Source organism: Cryptomeria japonica, chromosome 3, assembly GCF_030272615.1.
Source record: "Cryptomeria japonica chromosome 3, Sugi_1.0, whole genome shotgun sequence".
Classification (NCBI taxonomy): domain Eukaryota; kingdom Viridiplantae; phylum Streptophyta; class Pinopsida; order Cupressales; family Cupressaceae; genus Cryptomeria; species Cryptomeria japonica.
The window spans coordinates 433,267,419-433,289,010 of record NC_081407.1 but is presented as its reverse complement, the minus strand read 5'-3'; the positions used below and the strand labels follow the sequence as shown (position 1 = coordinate 433,289,010).

At 37.3% G+C, this 21,592-nt stretch overlaps 1 protein-coding gene across 2 annotated transcripts in view; it reads right to left on the bottom strand.

The window, feature by feature from the left end:
• LOC131068490 (adenine phosphoribosyltransferase 3) overlaps nt 1-21,137 on the bottom strand; it is a 95,633-nt gene extending 74,496 nt beyond the window's left edge. Inside the window, exons 1-2 of one of the 2 annotated variants that reach the window (XM_058003678.2) lie at nt 20,473-21,137; nt 20,022-20,148 (exon numbers count right to left, since the gene is read on the bottom strand). In XM_058003678.2, coding sequence (XP_057859661.1) covers nt 20,022-20,127 — 106 coding nt within the window. In that variant the 5' untranslated portion in view covers nt 20,128-20,148; nt 20,473-21,137. The remainder of the gene's footprint in view (nt 1-20,021; nt 20,149-20,472) is intronic. The other variant, XM_058003677.2, reaches the window with a different exon arrangement.
• Between the last annotated feature and the right edge of the window lie 455 nt (nt 21,138-21,592).

Genomic DNA, 21,592 nt, shown 5'->3' with positions numbered 1-21,592 from the left:
CCTCATAGACAGCAACCTGCTCTGAGAGGAACTGCTCATGTCGTTGTTTATGTGCCTCCTCATGTTGTCGTTGGAGTTGGGCTTGATGAGCAAGTTGCGCCTATCGTAGGTAGCTCTCTTGCTCCAAGTCAATGGCCTTGAGTTGCTCTTGAAAGCTTTGCATCATACTTCTGATGCTCGGGTCTTCTAAACTTTTCACATTTTGATGTTGGCTGGGAGGATGTGGATGTTAAATGGGAGCAACAGAGGCATCTTGGGGTTGTTGATAAACATATGATGGATGCCAAGAAGGTTGAGCAGGGGTGGGTGGGTGGTAAGCACTAGGAAAATACCCACCTGCTACTGAAGTGGAGTTGCTTGGGTCGAAACTAGGAGCAGGCCTAGTTTGATATTGTTGGCAAGGAGGCGGATAATAACTTGCATATTCATGAAATGGAAGGGGAAAAGGGCATTGCTTATAATATCCTTCCATGACAGTAACATAGAGAAGGCCAAAGCCTATCTAAAAGATGTTGTAAATAAGAGTAACAGGTCTACTCTAACCAGAGAGCTGGGCACATACCAACAGGGTCACCAAATTGATTGAACCACGGAGTCGCCAGGTGCTTGAAACGTGCCTATTGAAGGCTAAGTGTACTGAAGAACGCACCAATCTTCATCTTGATGAAGAACTTGTCCCACCGGGCGTGCCAAAAATTGTTATCACAAAAGCTTACACCCTTGTTGAGCTATCAACTCAACAACCTTGTGAAACATGGAAACAACCCCGAAGTGTGGGACCTTGCACAAGGGGGTTGAGTCTTCGGAGAAAGCCGGCTTCCTTCTCAATCCAAGTGCAGGTTTTTGAACCAACTCAACACTCCAAATCTTACTTCTAAACCTATCCTAACAGCTTGCAGAGGAAAAGGGAAGAGAGAAATGCTTAAAATGAAAGGCGGTGATGCACCAAGATAAGAGATGTTTCTCTCCCCACCTGAAATGGCACAAAGAATCAACTGAAATACCCAAGATATGCACAGACTTCAGTTGCATGAATGACCTCAACGCACGTATGGAGGTTAGAACTTGTTGAATGTCAAGAAGGGAGAAGGTTTCCCACAAGTCACACCCAGAAACAGATTAACACAGCATATATGTGAAAGAAAGCCACAAACATGCACTTATAATGAAGGTAAGAACACATACACAACATGCATTAGTTGAAGTAAGGCAAGAATGATGATTTCAATTCATTATAAAGCCAATGTCCAAACTTTCAGTTGTAGAAATGCAAGATAAATACAAGTCCTCAAAGAAGTGAAAGAGCATAGAAAAGCTCAAGCCAGCAGGGAGAGAACCCTTTACAATGAGGTTTAACAACCTCTATATAGAAAACTGGTCACAGAGGAGAGACCATTGGTCAAGGAAGAGAAGCCTTGACCCTTGTGTGTGCAAGGAAATGTCAGTCAAGGAATAGAGGGAAGTGCATGCACCTGACATTGTGTACATGCAAGCAACCTGGCCATAACCTGACAATGCAATCCCAAGAAGAAAGGGACTTCCAGAAGGTGGATTGTCTGACATTCCAAAGTCAGAGCATACAGACATGACATAAGTAACCACAAATAAGCATGGCCCTGTACTTCTCATGATGGAAATCCTACAAAAAATCATTAAATGCGCCCCTATAGCTCCACAAAAGAAAGTGTACAAGTCGCAAGAGTTGGTGGAGCATTAAGAGCCTTGAGTGTTGATCATGCTGTCCGAAAGTGTTGCAAGCCGAAAGGAAGTCAGAAGACTTCGGAAACTCGAGTTCCCGAAGTGGGGAAGACTAAAGACTTCGGAAACACGGGTTCCCGAAGTTGGGAAGACTTAGGCTTGGAACCTTGGAACCTCGAAACCTCGGGGTTCCGGAGTTCTAGGGAAGAGAAGAAGAGGCTAAGGAAGGAACTCCGGAACCTTGGGGTTCCGGAGTTCCAGGGAAGAGAAGAAGAGGCTAAGGAAGGAACTTCGGAATCTCGAGGTTCCGGAGTTCTAGGGAAGAGAAGAGGAGGCTAAGGAAGGAACTTCAGAACCTTGAGGTTCCAAAGTTTCGGGGAAGAGAAGAGGAGGCCAAGGAAGGAACTTTAGAACCTCAAGGTTCCAGAGTTCCGAGGAAGAGAAGAGGCTAAGGAAGGAACTTCGGAACCTTGAGGTTCCGAGGAAGAGAAGAGGAGGCTAAGGAAGGAACTTCGGAACCTCGAGGTTTCGGAGTTCCGGCAAGAGAACACTTCACACTTCATAATTCCATTGCTTTCTCCTTGATTAACTGAGGCAGTGTTGGTCCATAGAACATATCTCTGATCAGTTCTCATTGATGGACCAAGGGTGTCATAAAATGACAAGAGTTACAACTTTACAAGTGAAAATTGTCATGTCCCTTCCTAAAAATAGCCACTTTCTAAAAGTAGTAAGCCGACTGTCCCAAAATGGCAAATCAAAACTTATCAGCAAAATGGAAAATAATATTAATGTTAGTGATATGGTTTGAACAAAGATATTATTTTATCACCAAAAATAAATAAATTAAATAAACTTTCCAATTTGTGGCATGGGAAATGGGAAAGTTTCTTTTGGCATGTTTTGTGGCTCTTTGGAAGCTTATGGCAAGTTTTGACAATTAGCAGTTTGCATGGAAAGTAGGAGAGCTTGAAGGAAACTTGGCAACAATAATTTCTATTCTTGGCATTTTGGTGCCCAAGCTTGCATTTGAATGTGGTTTTGATCTATATTCACTTTTGCTATTTGTTGTTAAGCTTTTCTTTTCTTCAAGGCTGATAAACCTGTGGAGATAGAGGCTCACAAACAGGAGTTTGAGAAATTCCAAGTTAACTAAGGACAGGAGTCTGAGGATCATCAAGGTGCAATCTCATTTAGAGTTCTTCACTGTGCAAAAAGGTTTCAAGTTTCATAGTTTGTTTCAGCAATTTGCAGGAGATTGCCAGTAGATTTGAGTAATATTTGTAAGATTGCATTCTCAGTTTTCTGAACTTTTAGAACAGCTTAGAAGCTGTGTTTTGCTGTATTTTCATTACCAAAACTCATATTTTGTCATTGAGATCAGATATTGTTTGGTAAAGTTTCATTATGAGATAGTGTGATTTTGTAGTGCCTGTCGGCACCCTTTTTGGCAGTATTTTGGGTTTCTATATAATCTGAGTTGCAGAAGCCCATTGGCAGCCTTGAGACTGTGGATTTGTTGTTTTTGATATGTATTTTCATGCATATTCTCAATAAATACTTTGCTGTGAAGTTTTGTGGAGTTTGTTTGAAAATACAGTTGTTCAGCAGTGGCTGCCAATATTTTGTGTAATGATCCTACTTTGAAATATAATTTAATAATAAATAATAATAAAATTAAAATACAAAAGAATAAATATAAAAATTAAAATTAAAATATAAAAGAAAATAATTAAATATAATTAAAATTTGATTAAAGTTAATGAAAAGTCAAAAGGCATGAAATGATAAGTTGTGACTTCCTCAAACGTGAGATATAAAAGGGAGAAGAGAAACTCATTTGAGGGGGGGAGAATTTGAAAACTGAGAAGTGCAGATCTGATTATGAAAGGTTATGTCCCTTTCAAAGGGCAGAAATAATGAAGAGTTGCACTCTTTCAAAAGGTGCTAATGGTGAAAGGGTGTGTCTCTTGCCAAAGGGCATGCATGATGAAGAGGTGTGACCTCTCCCTCACATTGAGAGATATAAAGGAAAGGATTCAAAGCATCCAATAACATCATCATGGATTGATAAGATCAGAACTGTTATTAAGTTACAAGCAGTAACATCTTTGTTCTTGGTGGTATGCATGGGGATGAGCTGAGTATGTATGCTTAATATATGAAACCTGATAATGTTCTTATGCAGAATTAATAGTAATATTAATATGGACTGCAATATGTATGACAGTCATACTTAATTTCATATATATTCATAATACAAAAGAAATTAGTATACTTATAGTCTAAATCATGTTATTACTGTCAGTATTTAAGAAGATGCGAATGAGATGTTCCAAAGAAGGGCAGTCTAAATCCAAGCAATAGGTTAAGTCCCAAGATAGGGTGGGGATCAGCGACCCATAAGCCTTGAGGGTATAGACCCAAGATAGGTAAGGGCTTGAATCTGTAAACTTTGAGGGAACCTATTGTATTTGATCTCTAAGCACTTTGGTAGCATACATAGACCTTTCTCCCTTAAAACTGAAGTAGTAGCAGGGTCTGATATCTATATTAAAAACTATGAATAATGAAATTAATCATCTAATGAGGAAAATAAATAAGAACTTGTTAATAACAAATTGAAAAATATCAATCAATTTAAGTATATATTGAAAAAGATCAAGTAGGGGACATTACATTTTGGTTTTTAGGTTTGAATAATTGTTGAAGAAGCTATTTGCTGTGTAAAATCAGTTTATGACAATAAATAAAGACTCATTTCTTGTTGCAAATCTGAGTATTCAATTATAGAGCAAGTTCTGTGTGGATTTGTCTCTTTCTAGTGAGTTTATTCCAGCATATTCCTTGGCAGTTTTGATATAGTTCAAGCTGTTGATAAATACCAAATTCAAGAAGTTTAAAAAGATACCAGACTTGAATTTAAATTATTTTCAAGGAATATTACAGTGGTATCAGCTTTAATTCTGGCAGCTTAAGGGTTTACTCAGCTTGCCAGCATGCAGGGTTTCAAGTTTTGATCATGGGAGGTTTCTTTAGATCTCTTACCTTGAGTTTTTGCGATGGACTCTTAACACTCAAAACTTCAAATTGGTTTGATGAACATTTGAGTTATAAGAAAGATCTTACATTTTATGAACATGCAAGGTTTGCAGGGAAATAAATGCCTCAAGAAGGAAAGATTTTCAAATTTTTTGAGGAGTATCTTTCAGCAAACAATTTTGAAGATTATTACATGAGAAGAAAAAAGGAAGAAAAGTTGGAAAAAGCTTCAAAAATAAGGTAGCAAGAAGAACAAGTGAAGGTTGACTCACAAAACTTTATGAAACAAATCAATCAATGAGGAGGAGAAGAGAGGCTATACCCAAAAATATGAAGGTAAAATTCCATTGATAGAAGATCCTAATTTAAGTTCTAATCATTATATGTTTCAGCACAAAATTTATGGAGCCAAGGATGAAGGGCTAATTTTACAAGAAAATTATAGGACTATACTTTTAGAGGTTTCAACAGAGAAGTTTGCTGATTTTGAAAATGGAACCAAGGAAGATGTTTCGGACAGCCCTAAGTGGGAAGCTTGGAGTCACAAGAATGAAGGCATCGAGTTACCTTAATCATACCTCTAGCAGATAAGATGGATGAATATCTTTATTGCAGTCCAAGGTATGATTTAATATTTCCTACCATGTCTCTACAAGATTTCTATCAATTTGGAAAATGTTCTAAAGAGGAATATAGGAATAAGGATGTAATTTGCAGCTTAGACCATTAAGGCATATTAATTCCATGTCAAGATTTTTTTGGCATATGGGACCCAAGTGATAATATGTTCCATAAGATTTCAGATGATTTTTTCATATTTCTCTCTTATTCATGCATGTTGGAGTATGTAGCATTATAGAAATAGGTTTGGAAATAGTTCATGTTAATCCTTTCACCTTTAAAGCTTCAGGTTGGTTGTGTTTCATTGACAAGCTTACATTTGAAGAAGTAAAAGAATTTAAGGGAGGATTAAAACTTTTAGACATAATGGATGCAATGGAATATTGGTATGACTCCAAGGTGACTAATACTCCAAACTCAAATCATATCATCCGCACTCTTGACACACAAGAGAATGCCACACTGAGGGCATTTGATGGATCTATGGTGGTAATCGACTCATGTCTTGTGTTTTACATTTCTGATTTTTCACATTGATGTTTAGAAGACTACGGTGTTGCAAGAGAAGCTGCGTGGACATCAATTTGTTTGATGATGAAGAGCATGCAAGTTGTGATTTTCACCAGCAAGCATCATAAATCTCATTCTATTATTCCACTGCTTCCATATCAACAAAAGTGTCTAGACATATGCCTCCAGGATTATCGTTGGAGAAGATATTTCAGCATACCATTGGTTGTGAGGACACCAATATTATTTCATATTGTGATTTGACATCATGTCACTCTCAATCATCTATTTACAAAGAGCAGATGGAGCACAATCTCTCTCTTTATAGGGTGACTTTCCAATTCACAGTGAATCAAGTGATGAATTTTGATATCATTATTGTTGATGATGTTTTGATCCTTAAAAAGTTTTGGAAATAGCTATGGGTATATATCAGCAACAAAAGTTCTTTTATAAGGCACCTTCTTGGGGAATTGACAACACACACTTGGGTTAGGATATTGGCACTCGAGGATATGTTGTTTTAAGAAGGAGATGTACAGGGATGCTTGCTCTTATGAGAAGGTAATCGGTACCACAAGGAAACTCTAAGGAGATGTTCAGCATGTCACAGTAGTACTACATAATCCTTGTGCAATGATTTTTAGAGGGTCGCTGATTTTGAATGATTGCAATAGCATACAAATGCTTATGGAGGGAATAACAATCATTGTATCAATGTATGGTTAATCCAAGTTTTCCTATGGTATATATTGCTGATGCATTACAATTGTATTCAATTAATATTGCTGATCATAATATTTTCCAAACTTGTATGGCTGATTGCAATCTTGCACACTTGTATACAAGTTGACATGACCACTTTCATGAGTGTTGTAGCTCATGTTCCAATGGAAATTTCAAGCTTGGGAAGGAATGTTTTTCAGTTTGTGACTACTCATGGACATATTGCATCCCTTACATGGTTTCTCACCCATCTTACAAGGAACACATCATGGTTTGCTACTCAAGTTGACCACTTGAGCAATTGTTGCATCATTGATATATTGTTGATCTCAATAACCTTTGTTTTGATTAGCTATAGATTGTTGCATTCGGAGATTATTTCCCTGCATAATGTGGTTGGACGATCATCATTGTCAATGATAAATGATCCTACAACCATTGCTTTAATTTGGAGGAGACATTTCATTGAAGGAAATCATTTGGAGGAGAGTGATGGGCATATGTAATGTCCCCATTTTTGTGAGTATCAGACTCACAATGAGATTAGCCTATTATCTTGACCCTCATAGGCTAATAAGGTTGGATAAAGGGTCCTTTAAGGGATGCAGCTTCTTCAGTAGTCAGAGCTATGAGGATTGGTATCATCTCCAGTGTTCAGAGTGTTTCAATTTGGTCTTCGTTTGGCATCATTCGGACATCATTTGCTCTACTTACTATTTTTGGTAAGTTTTGAGATGTTAGAGATGGACCCCTGCTACTTTTAGTAAAGGGGGTATGATCATATGCAGTCTCCTCATGTTAGCTCCTAGTTCAGACAGCATTCAAAAATACAGAGTAGTCATGGAGATATTAATGTTTAATTGGTTCAATTAAACATTAATTATTTGGAGATTATATTATAAAGTTATAAAATGACTTTATATTATAAAGCACTTAAATGAGAGTCTATTTATCATGAGAAGGGGGCCAAGTTTATTAATAATTTATGAGCACATAACCCAAGGTATAATTACATTATTGATGCCAATGAAATATTATAACATTTTAATGTTAATTAAGAGCTTTTTGAAGAAGTTCGAACTTCTTGAGGAAATATAAGTGTGCAAAAGGAATCGAACTTCATTATGTGATTGATTAGCATTTTGACATTGTTTATTCCTTGGGATTGGCGATCTGCTCCAAGGGTTTCTGCAACTTGAGGAACAAAAACTCTTCAAGGTGATCAGCATTTGAGGTGTTGAAATAAACACTGAAATCTGCTAATTGGATGGCTTATGTCTGAGTCATCATTGGTGCATAATTGGTGAGAGCTTCATGAATTTGTGTGCCATTCAAGGGCAATTACAGTCATTTATTATCTGCAGACCTGGATGTGTGAATTTGCAGCTATCGACAACAGATTTCAAGTTTTCTAATATGCTGCTACAGTGCCTGCATCTACAGTGGCGTGAACAGTAAACGCTACAGTATATTGCATCTTAGTTGAGTCTACTCAAGGGTTCTTCAAGGGTTTTAATTGCTGCTCATTTCCAGATTAGTTGCCGCTGACATGACATTGAAATCTGGGCAGAATTTATGATTGTTGGAGGCTACATTTATTGCTGTTAGTACCACTCATTGACACATGGGAATTACATGTATGTATGACAAGTGTTTGTGTTAATAACAATCTGTTGTAAGTGCATTTTGGTCTCTTAGAATGCATGCCAAATGTTTGTAGAAATGTCTAACAGCTGTAGATGCATATTGTTGTTTGTAACTAGGCAAAGATGGGTTCGGATTGCCTTAAGGCAACATCCGAACCCATATAGGACTGGGTCCTATCCTAAAGGGGTAACGTGCCCCCAAGATTGAGCCCAGCCCTATACCTCCACGCCACCCAAAATACTCCACGCCACAATAAATAAATTGGTGCCAAAAGAAAGAGGCCGACTTGGATTTAATAAAGGCTAAGGACTCATATAAATAAAGTCATCTTGCAAATACAATTCAATCATTCATGCATTCAGCGAACTAGCTCTGCAAGTAAAAGGTGCGAATTTATACAAGGATTGTGCGAACTTGTCCAAGAGGACATAGGCCTTTTTTGGTGCAGACTTGAAGTGCTTAGAAGTGCAGATCTGTCATACAAAAGGGATCAGATCTGAAAAGGAAGCTAAGTATTGTATTTGTGCTATTAAGAGAGAATATATAATCTGACCTGTGGGTCTTTAATGCGGAGTTTTTCCTCCTTGGAGGTTTTCCCAGGGTATTTGTGTTGGTCTTTTGTTTACTCTTTCATTTCTGAGTTTACTGAATTATGGTTTACTAAAATGTTACAAATCTGATTAACAAACTAGGGCATAATTAAAAGACATAAATCTGATTACTGATCTAGGGCACAAAAACTTACATGGTATCAGAGCTAAGGTGTCACTAACTTCAGATTTTAGTAAATTATTTGTTGCATATCGCTGTTGTTTGTTTTCAGATTAAAATGTCAGGTTTGAGGGCTGAAGATAGACTTGATGGAGCCCTTGATTTTGCTGCTTGGAAAGTCCGTATTCTATTGATCCTTGAAGAGAATGATCTGCTGAAATTCATAGAAGAAGAAAGGTCGTCCCCTCCAGAAAACGCTGAAGAGCTGAAGCAGTTCAAGAAAGACTCCCTCAAGGCTAGGAAGATCATAATTGAATCCATCAAGAATCATCTTGTCGCTGTCATATCAAAATTTGCGTCTGCTAGGGAAATGATCAAACACTTGGAAGGGATGTATGAAGTCAACAACCTCAGCAGGGCTCTTGCTCTAAGACAACAGCTTCTTCACATGAAAATGAAAGAAGACTCAATCATAGTCTACTTCATGAAGATCAATGAACTAAAGGACAAGCTAAGTACTCTTGATTGCCAAATTTCGGATAAAGATCTTGTTATGATTGCATTAAATGGTCTACCTGATGAATGGGAACCATTCATTCGTAGCATTGGTGGAAGAGTCGATCGTCCCAACTTTGAGCGTCTTCAATCTGATTGCATCGAAGAGGAATCTCAAATTGAGGTAAGAGGAAAACTCAAGAACTCTCACAAAGATAATCATGTTCTCTTAGCTAAATCTAGGAAAGGTGGACATTGGAGGAAAGAAAAGAGAAGCAAAGATTTTAGATCCTCCTCCTATGATCTAAGGAAGAAGTCAAGAGATTCCTCTCACATTCGTTGCTTCAGATGTGATAAGTATGGTCACTATGCCAAAGATTGTCAGAATGATCCAAAAGAAAGGGAAGTCAATTTAAATGAAGTTGCTAAACAAAGTGAGGATTATCTTCTTATCTCTTCTCTATCCAGCAATGTTCCTACAGACAGTAATACGTGGATACTTGACAGTGGTGCCTCCAGACACATCTCAGGTTTTTGTGAGCATCTTTCAGATCTGATTGAAAAGGACACCAACCTTCATGTGGTAATCAATGATGATGCTCGATACTCTGTAAAAGGTTCTGATACTACCTCTTTAAAACTAGATTCTAGTATTTCCTTACAACTCTGTGATATTCTCTTTGTACCTGGTATTAAAAGAAATCTTATTTCCATTTCTGCCTTAGAAGATAAGGGTTTGCAAATAGCATTTTCTGAAGGGAAAGTACTCGCTTGGTCTAAGAAATCTAATTTCAAAACTGCTCGTGTTATTGGAAATAGATGTGATAGTTTATATAAGCTTGCAGCTAATCCAATTCAAGCTCTCATTCATGAGGCCCCTGAATCATGCGAGCTATGGCATAGAAGACTTGGACATCTACACTTTCAAGCTCTTCCCACTCTCGGTAAAATGGTTAAAGGTATGCCTAAACTTAGTTTATCTCATGATGATGCTTGTAAAGGTTGTGCAATGGGTAAGAACGTAAAGAATCCTTTTCATAAAAGCGATAGTAGGGCTAAAGAAAAGTTAGAACTTATTCATTCAGATTTATGTGGTCCTATGTCTATAGCATCTCCTAGTGGTTTCCTGTATTATGTTATCTTCATAGATGATTTCTCTAGGAAAACATGGATCTACTTTCTTAAATCTAAAGAGTCTGAAGAAGTCCTAAACAGATTTAAAGAATTCAAAGCCTTAGTTGAAAACACTACAGGAAATCGAATTAAATGTTTAAGGTCTGACAATGGAGGTGAATACACCTCAGGTAGTTTCTATGACTTTTGTGTTAAGGCAGGAATTAAGAGGGAGTTTTGTGTTCCCTACAATCCTCAGCAAAATGGAGTTGCTGAAAGAAAGAACAGGACCATTGTTGAAGTTGCAAGAGCCATGATCAATGATAAAGACCTGCAACCTTTTCTATGAGTGGAAGCATCCAAAACAGCAGTTTATATTCAGAATAGATGTCCTCATCATGCCCTAAAGGATGTAACTTCTGAAGAAGCCTTTACAGGAATCAAACCTGACATCAGCCACCTAAGGATATTCGGGAGCCCGATGTATGTTCATGTGCCTAAAGAAAAACAAACCAAGTTGGATCCATCTTGAAAGAAAGGCATCTTAGTGGGATACAGCGAATCTTCCAAAGCCTTCACGATCTACATTTCAAGTCAAAGGTATGTTGAGGTAAGTAGAGATGTAACTTTTGAAGAAGATATTGCTTTCAAAAGATCTAAAGGTTCATTATCTGACAATAATGATATGGTGATTGAAAATCAAGATTCAATAGTTGATGCTAACCCTGAGATACAGGAGGAGTCTATTGACCTTCCGGATCAGGAAGTTCAGAATGACCCAACAGAACCCATGCACTCTACCGATATACCTCAGGATATTGTGGTCTGAAAGAAGAGACCACTTTGGGTTAGAAACACGATTCAAGATGCTGAAGGATTTGCTGCTCCCAGAGGAACCTTTAGAGATAGCAAGAGATTCCAAAATCATGCCAACTACATTTCTGTGATGTGTAATATCATTGAGTCTGAACCTCACAATGTCGAAGAAGCTATGTCCCATCATGCTTGGAAATCAGCCATGGATGAAGAGTATGGGTCTATCATCAAGAATGATGTCTGGGACATTGTACCCAGAACCAAAGGTAAGTCTGTTGTTTCCTCTAAATGGTTGTTTAAAATTAAGCATAATGCTAATGGTAGTATTGAAAAATACAAATCTAGGTTTGTAGCTCGTGGTTTTTCTCAAAAGGAAAGAATAGATTATGAAGAAACTTTTGCTCCTATTGCTAGATATACTTCTATTAGATCTATAATAGCTATTGCTGCAGCCAAAGGTTGGGAACTGCATCAAATGGATGTTAAGACAGCCTTCCTCAATGGTGTTATTGAGGAGGAAGTCTATATTGAGCAACCAGAAGGTTATGTAATCCATAAAAGAGATTCTCACGTTTGCAGGTTGAAGAAAGCCTTATATGGGCTCAAACAGGCTCCTCAAGGTTGGTACGAAAGAATTGATAAGTACTTACTAAGCTTAGGATTTCGTAAGAATGATGTTGATGCTAACATTTACTTAAAGATTTATAATGATGATATGCTTATTTTAGTTTTGTATGTGGATGATTTATTTCTCACTAGTGAAAATAAATTAATCATAAGATGTAAGAAAGAATTAGCCTCAGAATTTGAAATGAAGGATTTAGGACTAATGCATTACTTCCTAGGGTTAGAAGTATGGCAAAAATCCAATGAAATTTTTCTAAATCAAGGAAAATATACTATTGATATTCTGAAAAGATTTAGAATGATGGATTGTAAATCCATGCGTACTCCTATGGAATCTAACTTAAAGAAGTTAAGTGTTTCTGCAGCTAACACTGATTTTGCAGATCCATCTGAGTACAGGCAGCTGATTGGATCATTAATGTATCTAGTCAATACAAGGCCAGATATCTGTTATGCTGTGAATGCCCTCAATCAGTTCATGAGCTTGCCTAAACTTGTTCACCTGGTGGCTGCCAAGCACATCCTAAGATACCTGCGTGGCACTATTGGTTATGGGCTGAAGTATTCGCTTAACACTTCAATCTTCTTGGAAGGCTATTCAGAATCAGATTGGGCAGGAAGTGTCAAGGACAGGAAAAGTACTTCGGGTATCTGCTTCAACTTGGGTTCTGCAGTGATCTCTTGGGCATGTAGAAAGCAATCTTCCGTACCATTGAGCACTACAGAAGTTGAGTACATTGCAGCATTTGTTGCACCCAGAGAAGCAGTGTGGCTTCGCAAACTCCTCGTTGGATTATTTGGTCAAGCTAGTGGTCCTACCACCATTCATTGTGATAATCAAAGTTGTATAAAGATGTCAGTAAATCCTGTGTTCCATGACCGGTCCAAACATGTGGAAACGCACTATCACTTCATTCGGGATATGGTGCAAAGAGGCGCCATTCAACTAAAGTACATCAGCACGGATGAACGGGTTGCGGACATCTTTACCAAACCCTTATCCAAAGTGAAGTTCGAATACTTCAGAGACAGACTTGGTATTGTGGAAAACGAAACCCTGATTGAGAGGGAGCTCCAATCTCAGTGACTATTTGCAGCACTTTGATCATTCTTTGCTTGTGTGAAAGAATGCATTGTGTCCAATCTATGCTTGTGTGCTAGATGGAAAATTGTAATTATGTAAAGACCCACTTGTGTATTACACTTTCTATGCTTGTGTGCTAGAACCACCCTATGCTTGTGTGCTAGGTGGAAGATGTAATTCTATGCTTGTGTGCTGGATCGAACTCTAAAGGTTCAGATTATGTATTCTCTTCTTCCCTAGTTAAGAGGGAGTGTTGTTTGTAACTAGGCAAAGATGGGTTCGGATTGCCTAAGGCAACATCCGAACCCATATAGGACTGGGTCCTATCCTAAAGGGGTAACATGCCCCCAAGATTGAGCCCAGCCCTATACCTCCACGCCACAATAAATAAATTGGTGCCAAAAGAAGGAGGCCGACTTGGATTTAATAAAGGCTAAGGACTCATATAAATAAAGTCATCTTGCAAATACAATTCAATCATTCATGCATTCAGCGAACTAGCTCTGCAAGTAAAAGGTGCGAATTTATACAAGGATTGTGCGAACTTGTCCAAGAGGACATAGGCCTTTTTTGGTGCAGACTTGAAGTGCTTAGAAGTGCAGATCTGTCATACAAAAGGGATCAGATCTGAAAAGGAAGCTAAGTATTGTATTTGTGCTATTAAGAGAGAATATATAATCTGACCTGTGGGCCTTTAATGTTGGGTTTTTCCTCCTTGGAGGTTTTCCCAGGGTATTTGTGTTGGTCTCTTGTTTACTTGTTTCATTTCTGAGTTTACTGAATTATGGTTTACTAAAATGTTACAAATCTGATTAACAAACTAGGGCATAATTAAAAGACATAAATCTGATTACTGATCTAGGGCACAAAAACTTACACATATTTTATATGATTTCAGTCACACATTTTCATTGAAAGGTTAGTGGTAGGTGTTACATTGCATTCTCATTTAGTTTTAGACTTTGATATATGGCCTTTTGAGTTCAATGAATGCATATTATCATCTCATAAATCAGAATATCAAAAAGAAACCACAATCAGCAAATACAAAAATTTCATGACAAGTGTTTGACAATATTCCTTGAGCATTTAAATCAGAAATTTTCAATCAGATTTGGCAAGCGATACTACAGCATAGTGGTTTCTATGATAAGTTTTGGCAAAGGTTTCAAGATGGTAGCTATAGAGGAAGGGAAATGAATTCAATTTCCATATTGATAGGACATATTATTTTCCTAAACCCAAGATGAAGAGGAGGATTTTGTGGGCAGCTCCTTACAATCTGTATATAAAGGATGTCAAGTATGTGGCAATGGATGAATTCAGTGAGTACTTCACTTTCTATCAGGGTAAGTTGTTATCCACAGTTTGGGCACCCAGAATGTTATGGCATGAATGTTGTTGTTATATGTTAATATTTATTACTCCATTGTTGTGCCTTAACTGTTACATATCAGTCCATGAAGTTGGAAATGATCCCAACAACTCCAAGATAAAAAGGGTAAGTGTTTCCAAGTTGTGTATTCACTACTTTGGAGGATTCTTTTGTTGCTCTAATAGTCCATTGTGTTGCATAAACCAAATTTATATCATTAGGAAAGGTTGCAAGCTATGTCACCGCGTTCGAATTCGAGTTCAAGTTCAAGTTCAGCAACTATAAAATTCGGATGAAGTTCAACAAGGACGAAAAATTTGGAAAAAAAATTCACATTATATAAATTATTATTATTTTTATTCAATATAAATAAAAATGATAAAACAATAAATAAATCTAAATCTATTTAATAATAATAAGTAAATTAAAGTAACATATATATAGTATGAAATCTTTAATCTACTTAATATTAATAAAAAAATTAAAATAACATACATTTAATGTGAAATCTTAACTTAAATATATAATATTTTTATTTAATATAAATAAAAATGCTAATATAATAAATAAATCTAAATCTATTTAATAATGATAAGAAAATTAAAATAACATAAATTTAATATGAAACTTTAATCTATTTAATATTAATAAGTAAATTAAAATGACATGCATTTAATATGAAATCTTAAGGACCAAAATAACAAAACTAAATTGAATATGCCTTCTTGCATTGAAGGTATAATGGCCTACCTAGTCGAGTCGGCGATGGACAAAGAGCTCCCACGGCGGCACTGCGGGGAAACAGTAGCGACAGGGCAGGGGTTCACACCCACAAAGCACGAAAAAATAGCAGGCTGCAACACAAACAGATACCTTCAATCATGCGATAGACAAAAAGAGCAAAAAACCTTCAAAATGGACAGATGTGGCTGAGCGGGGAGTATTTGGCAATGAGTATTCGGCGACCTTCAAACCTTTGAGAAATGTGTCAAAACCTCGACAGATATACCCTAAAAAAATGCTACATTTCTGCAGTACGAATTTTACACGAACTTTTACAAATTTTATTGATGTTTATAGGTTCGCCAAATTTCGAACCTGAAGCCGAAAATTCAGCAAACGCGATGACTAAGGTTGCAAAGGCTTTTGGTTTAGCTTTCATAGTAACCATGCACATAAACAATCTTGGAAAAAGATCGAAAGGGAGAGACTATTAATTGCAGATGATGCTAAGCATGCTACAAATCCTGTAATGTCCCCTTTTCAAAATAGGATTTAACAATAAAATTATAAATATAAAAGAATAAAATTAAACATAACCATAACTAAAATTTAGTTAAGTTTAATAGATGGTCAAAAGGCATAAGATGAAAAGTTGTGACTCCCTTAAACATGAGATATAAAAGGGAGAAGAGAACTTCATTTGAAGTGGGGATAATTTGGGAATCGGAAGTGCAGATCTGATTGTGAAAGGTTGTGTCCCTTTCAAAGGGCAGAAATAATGAAGAGTTGCACTCTTTCAAAGGGTGCTAATGGTGACAGGGTGTGTCTCTTGCCAAAGGGCATAAATGATGAAGAGTGTGACCTCTCCCTCACATTGAGAGATATAAAGGAAAGGAATCAAAGCATCCAGGGACATCACCATCAATCCGATCAGATCAGATCAAAAAAGTCATTAAGTTACAGGCAGTAACATCCTTGTTCTTGGTGGCATGCATGGGGGTGTGCTTAATATGTATGCTTAATATATGAAGCATGATAATGTTTTTATGCAGAATTTAATAGTAATATTAATATAGACTGCAATATGTATGACAGTCATACTTAATTAAATATGCATTCATAGTACATAAAAGATTTATATAGTACAGAATAAGTATAATAGATTTATATATGATAGTGATGTTAAGAAGATTTATAATATCTTGATAAACAAACATATATACTTGAAATAATATCAATAAGATTATATATATATATAGAATGAATAATATATATTATGGATAAGATTATAAATAAATTACTTTGATTATTTATATATGTGTGTATGTCTTATCTCGTAATCAATCAAAGGAATGAATGGAGGAAGTAAGTTAGGGGATTGCAGTTTCTCGGTTCTCCCAAGCTAAGTAGGCCACCCCAAGGGATGGAATTGTCATAGTGGGACTTTCCTGCCTCTTAAGGGCCAAGAGGTGAGTTGTCATAGTGGGACGCTGTGCACTCTTGGGCTTAGTTGGGTTGAGCAGTTTAAAGGCACTCTCTCAAGGCTTTCCTACCAAACTAAACTATGATTGGTTATAGGTAGAAAGACAGGTTTATCATTCTTTGTAATACATGTGCCATTAATCCATGTGTTTATTCGTCACTTTGTAAGTTTATTGAATGACTAGATTAAGTCACTCATAATTTGAAAAAAAGATAAACTATATCGTGGAATTACAAATTTAGGACAAAATTAAGGTAATCACTAGTTGGGGACATTACAAATTCATTGGTAATATGGGATATGAGGTTGCATAATAAATATTGCTGTCATGATATCACACAGCATAGGAACATTTTTCAGAGATTTTTTAGGATGTTTAAGAAGAGAAAGCAACTTCATTCAAATATAGGATCAAGGCTTAGTATGCAGTTTGGAATGATTGATCAACTTGGCTACATAATCTTGGAGCCACATGTTTACAATTGCTTGAGGACAAGCAATTTTTGGAAGGGAGGACTTGTCATGTCCTTTCTAAAAATGGGAACTTTCTAAAAGTAGTAAGCCAACTGTCCCAAAATGGCAAATTAGGACTTATCAACAGACCGGTAGATAATATTAATGCTGGTGATATGGTTTGAACAGAGATATTATTTTATCACTACAAATAAATAAATTAAATAATCTTTCCAATTTATGGCAAGGACCTAGGCAGTATCATTGGTTTAAAATCTACACCAACCTCCAATTCAAGATCACACCTACAATTTGTAGATGATATGATTCCTACTTCAAATATCTGCAGCAAGGACCTAGGGCAGTTTCATTGGGTTGAAAGCTACACCAACCTCCAATTCAAGATCACACCTACAATTTGTAGATGATATAATTCCAACTCCAAATATCTGCAGCAACTCCCTATCAAGCTTTGAAAAATCTATCCGAGCAAAGTAGGCACTTAATTGCTTCCACATTCATGAATAGGATTGACAACAAAACAATAAGAGAAGAAAATCAAAATGGATCATTTCCCACAGAGTTTGAAAATAAACCTTTATGGTTAGTATTAGGCAACCGAAGCCAATTGGAGCAGGTTGTCTCCTCGGATATCATGATAGTATTAGGCGACAAATAATTATGCAGGGGCCATGGTGCTTGTCCAATGCCTAAAATTGGTAGCTGAGAGTAATGTGAACAAGACTATCATAGACGGCAACTATATGATTATAACGAAGGCAATGATAAAGCTAAAATGCCAAGCTGAGAGATAGAGTATGCTTTAGAAAGCAAATCCCTTGTACAAGGGTTCGAGGAAATAACATTTCCACAACATTTTTGAAAATTCAATTGCCTAGCGAACCTTTTAGGCAGGTTTAGCATTGGGTGGGCAACTAACCACTAGAGTAGGGACCTTACCAAAAGATTGACAATGCATGCCAACCCTTTTAACATAAGGTAGCCTAGCAATTTAGGAATGGAAATACAAAATCAAAGAAAAGAAAGAGCGGAAATACTAAGATAGCGATGAAGAGAAAAATTTTGTTAATAAAAAAGGAGAAAAATAAAATCACGGAGCAAAAGGGAAAGAATGATAAATGGAAACTTGAATGCACAATCTTTGAAAAATATTCACTCCTTTATGGCGTGTGATGCAAGAGACACCAAATTTGCCAATTACTGCCATGCTCACCTCATAAACTCACAAGGTTAAGTGGTCTAGACATACATACGCATTAATAGTGAATACAAAAACAGTTGCCTTGCAATTGTGTTTCAATGGTTTCAATTGCATTTTCATTACATTTTGGTGTGATTTTGGTGCGTATTCGATAGAAGATTTTGTCAACATCAGATTTTTTACTTTGTCTGTAGATACCATGGGAATGATTCAGGTAGGGACCACCATATGCAGCGGCAATTTCTAAAAGTGGCTGGCGACATTTCAAATTGAGTGTTGTGACACTTTTGCTATGGTGAGAAGAATATTGGGCGAGGTGGGTGAAGGTGGATTATGCAACATGGGATGGAAAGGACCAAAGCATTTTTTGAGGCATACTTCTAGCTTAAATAAGTTGTCGCGGTGGACGAGGATGTATACAACTGAATTGTGGATTGCGTTGTTGGGTGATACTTGTATCTCATGGCAATTAAAGCCCACTTTGGAAGTGAAAGACCCAAGCATGGAGGAGAAAATGTTGGTGCTACATAAAAATTCAGGCAGTCTGCAAAATAATGAAGACCATAAGATGCATGCAGGATGTAGGGTTCATCGTGAAGGGTTACTTTACATCTTTAGCTCAATTTCATTCCCTCGTCTTGAAATAGTCAAAGGCTATGTACAAGCCCCCTGTCAAGCATGCTGTGCACATGCTGGCTGTTCAATTGGGATTGTCAACAAAAATATCCAGACTATCTGATTTGGATATGTAGAAGAACTTCGAGAACCTGACCTATCTTTCCACCCTGAATGGAGCAATGAGCGTGACACTGGGAGCAGCAATAAGAGATTTGAAGCCTTTAGGCTTCACCCATCGTGAGTAATGGAAAGAAGCCTCGGCCATTGAAGAACAGCAACGCTCTCAGTTCGGAGAGGTCAGGGTTAATGAATTGTCTGTTTTTGAGTGTTACTGTTCTTATGCTGTAATGTGTAATCATGTATAGTTGGGGTGGGAAGTCTGCCGATCGTTTGTGGGGTGTAAATGTTGATTGATGTGCTGGTTCCACTTCCAATGTAACGATATTGTGTGTATGAAATTTGGGAAGTTGAAATCTGTGTTTTTGTTGTAGTCCTCTATGATGGGATTATAAACGTCATACATGGCTAGTACTCTAATTTGCGGCCTCGTTTTAGTCAATAATATCCAGGGTGGTTGTATATGTTAACAAGAAAAAATGAAAATATATTAGCTTATTAATACATGTAAAGTAGAATTTCGTATGGAGAATGGTTGTTCACTTTGCATTTTCACTTGGCAAGAGCCTCTCTTTTTTGGGTTTTAGTTGGTTCAGGCTGCTTTTAGCAGTGGGGGACCAGTCGCTATTTTAAAAATTAAATTAAATTAAAAAATGGAAAAGAAAAGCATTTTCTTAACACAAAAGTTCACAGCTTATTTGATAGTTCAAAGCCCAAGGTAAATGAGTGAACAATAAAGAATTCTAACTACCATAAAAAACATATACAGGTTAATCCTGTGGAAGAAATGACTGCCCATTCAGTTACAAATCTTAAATGTAGCAGACAGAATAATTTGAACGGTATGCAACTAGCCTGTGGACAAAACAATGCACTTAAAAGTGCCCCAGGAAATGTATTTGAATACATCAAAAATAACTGTAAAAGAGCAAGAGCTCACCTGCAACGACAGAAATATCCTTGTCCTTATATCTCTCAACAAATATGTCAATAGCGTCCCTATATGCCTTGTGATTAAGAAGAAGCGTCGTTATGTCTTGAAACATTATTCCTGTTAAAATTAACAACTGTCAACAGAGTCAATTCTCATTGAAGTTGACATTTGTATACCTTACCACAAACATGATACACCAGTCGTTATTTTATCTCGTAATTTTTCAACAGCAAAACTGCAAAGCAACCAATATCAAACACACAGTTGGCCATTTATGTAGCCAGCGCACGCAAATTGCCGGTGCAAGTGATCTTACGCCGTAGATTTATTCATTCTTCCAATTTCTGTTTGAAGTAAGAATATTTGTTTCAAGCTGCATTTCCTAACTGAGACTCGTCATGAAATTACCACCAGCAAATCTGGAAAACAGAAAGCAACAAAGTGAAAAAGCTCTAACCGGGCTTGGGAAAATCTGGCACAACGCGGATAGCGGAAGAGATGCCGCGAAGCCGACTGTCGCCCTCCTTCCATGCGGCCATTATTAATGTAAATCAAAATGGATTTCGAGACTTATTTATGTTGCAGGGGCCACGATTAATCATAAGAAGCAGAGCATTACGGAAGTGGAAGTGGAAGTGGAGTGTTGGGAAGGTGATGTGAGCAGTGGCATGGAACAGTGCATTGAGGTGACCTTTTTCTTTGCTTAGCCAATGGAATCGATCCCACGACCTTCGAGACTTGATCTTGCCCAACCCACAACCTGCCCTACGCTCAAGTGACCCCAGGAACACTTTTACAAAGTGCATTGAATAGACGCCTCGCGTCCGGTCGTAGGTGGGGACCCGGCACAGGCCAGACACGCGAATCCCCACCGAATTTTGGTGGGGCGTCCCGCTGAAAGCGACTCTGATACTAGTCCACTGCTATTTGAAGATTTGGAACCCCCATTGCCTGAAATGGATCGGGAACTTTAAGTGCAGATTCATTCGCCTGGCCGTACGCCGGCTTTTTCAGCCGCCTGCCTGCTTCCGCCGCCGTTGCCATAGGAGCTTCGCGGGCCCAGGTTCCATGACAACTTAGCTTGACCGCATCCTTACCAAACCAGGGCCGTAAACTTAAAAACCATTGCAGCAAATTCAAGAAAGCAATGGAATGTTGAATACAACTGTCTTTTAGCGTATTATGGTTTTACCAGGTAGTCCACGCAATTATCCCATTTTGGTCATTTCATGGCAGCGAAAAAGTTAAAAGTAAGCATGCGGACAAAGTAAATTGGGAGGAAAAAGGTATATACTAAATGATTGAGTTGGATTTCATTTCATGAGGGATTTTATATCATTCAAGATTTTCTTATGGGAGTACGAGTTTTCGTTGATATTTTTTTCTTATGAGAAAGATTAAACGTGTGGAAGATTTATTCTATCAAAGTCTAAGAGACAAGCATTAATGAGTGTTAATGTTGAATTTTTTGGTTAAGAGATAAGAATTAAAGAGTATTCGTTCTCTCAAAATAGTTCTAGGTGCGATCTTGATCTCGTCTTTCATATCATATCTTTGAAGGTTGGATCCTTGGCAGA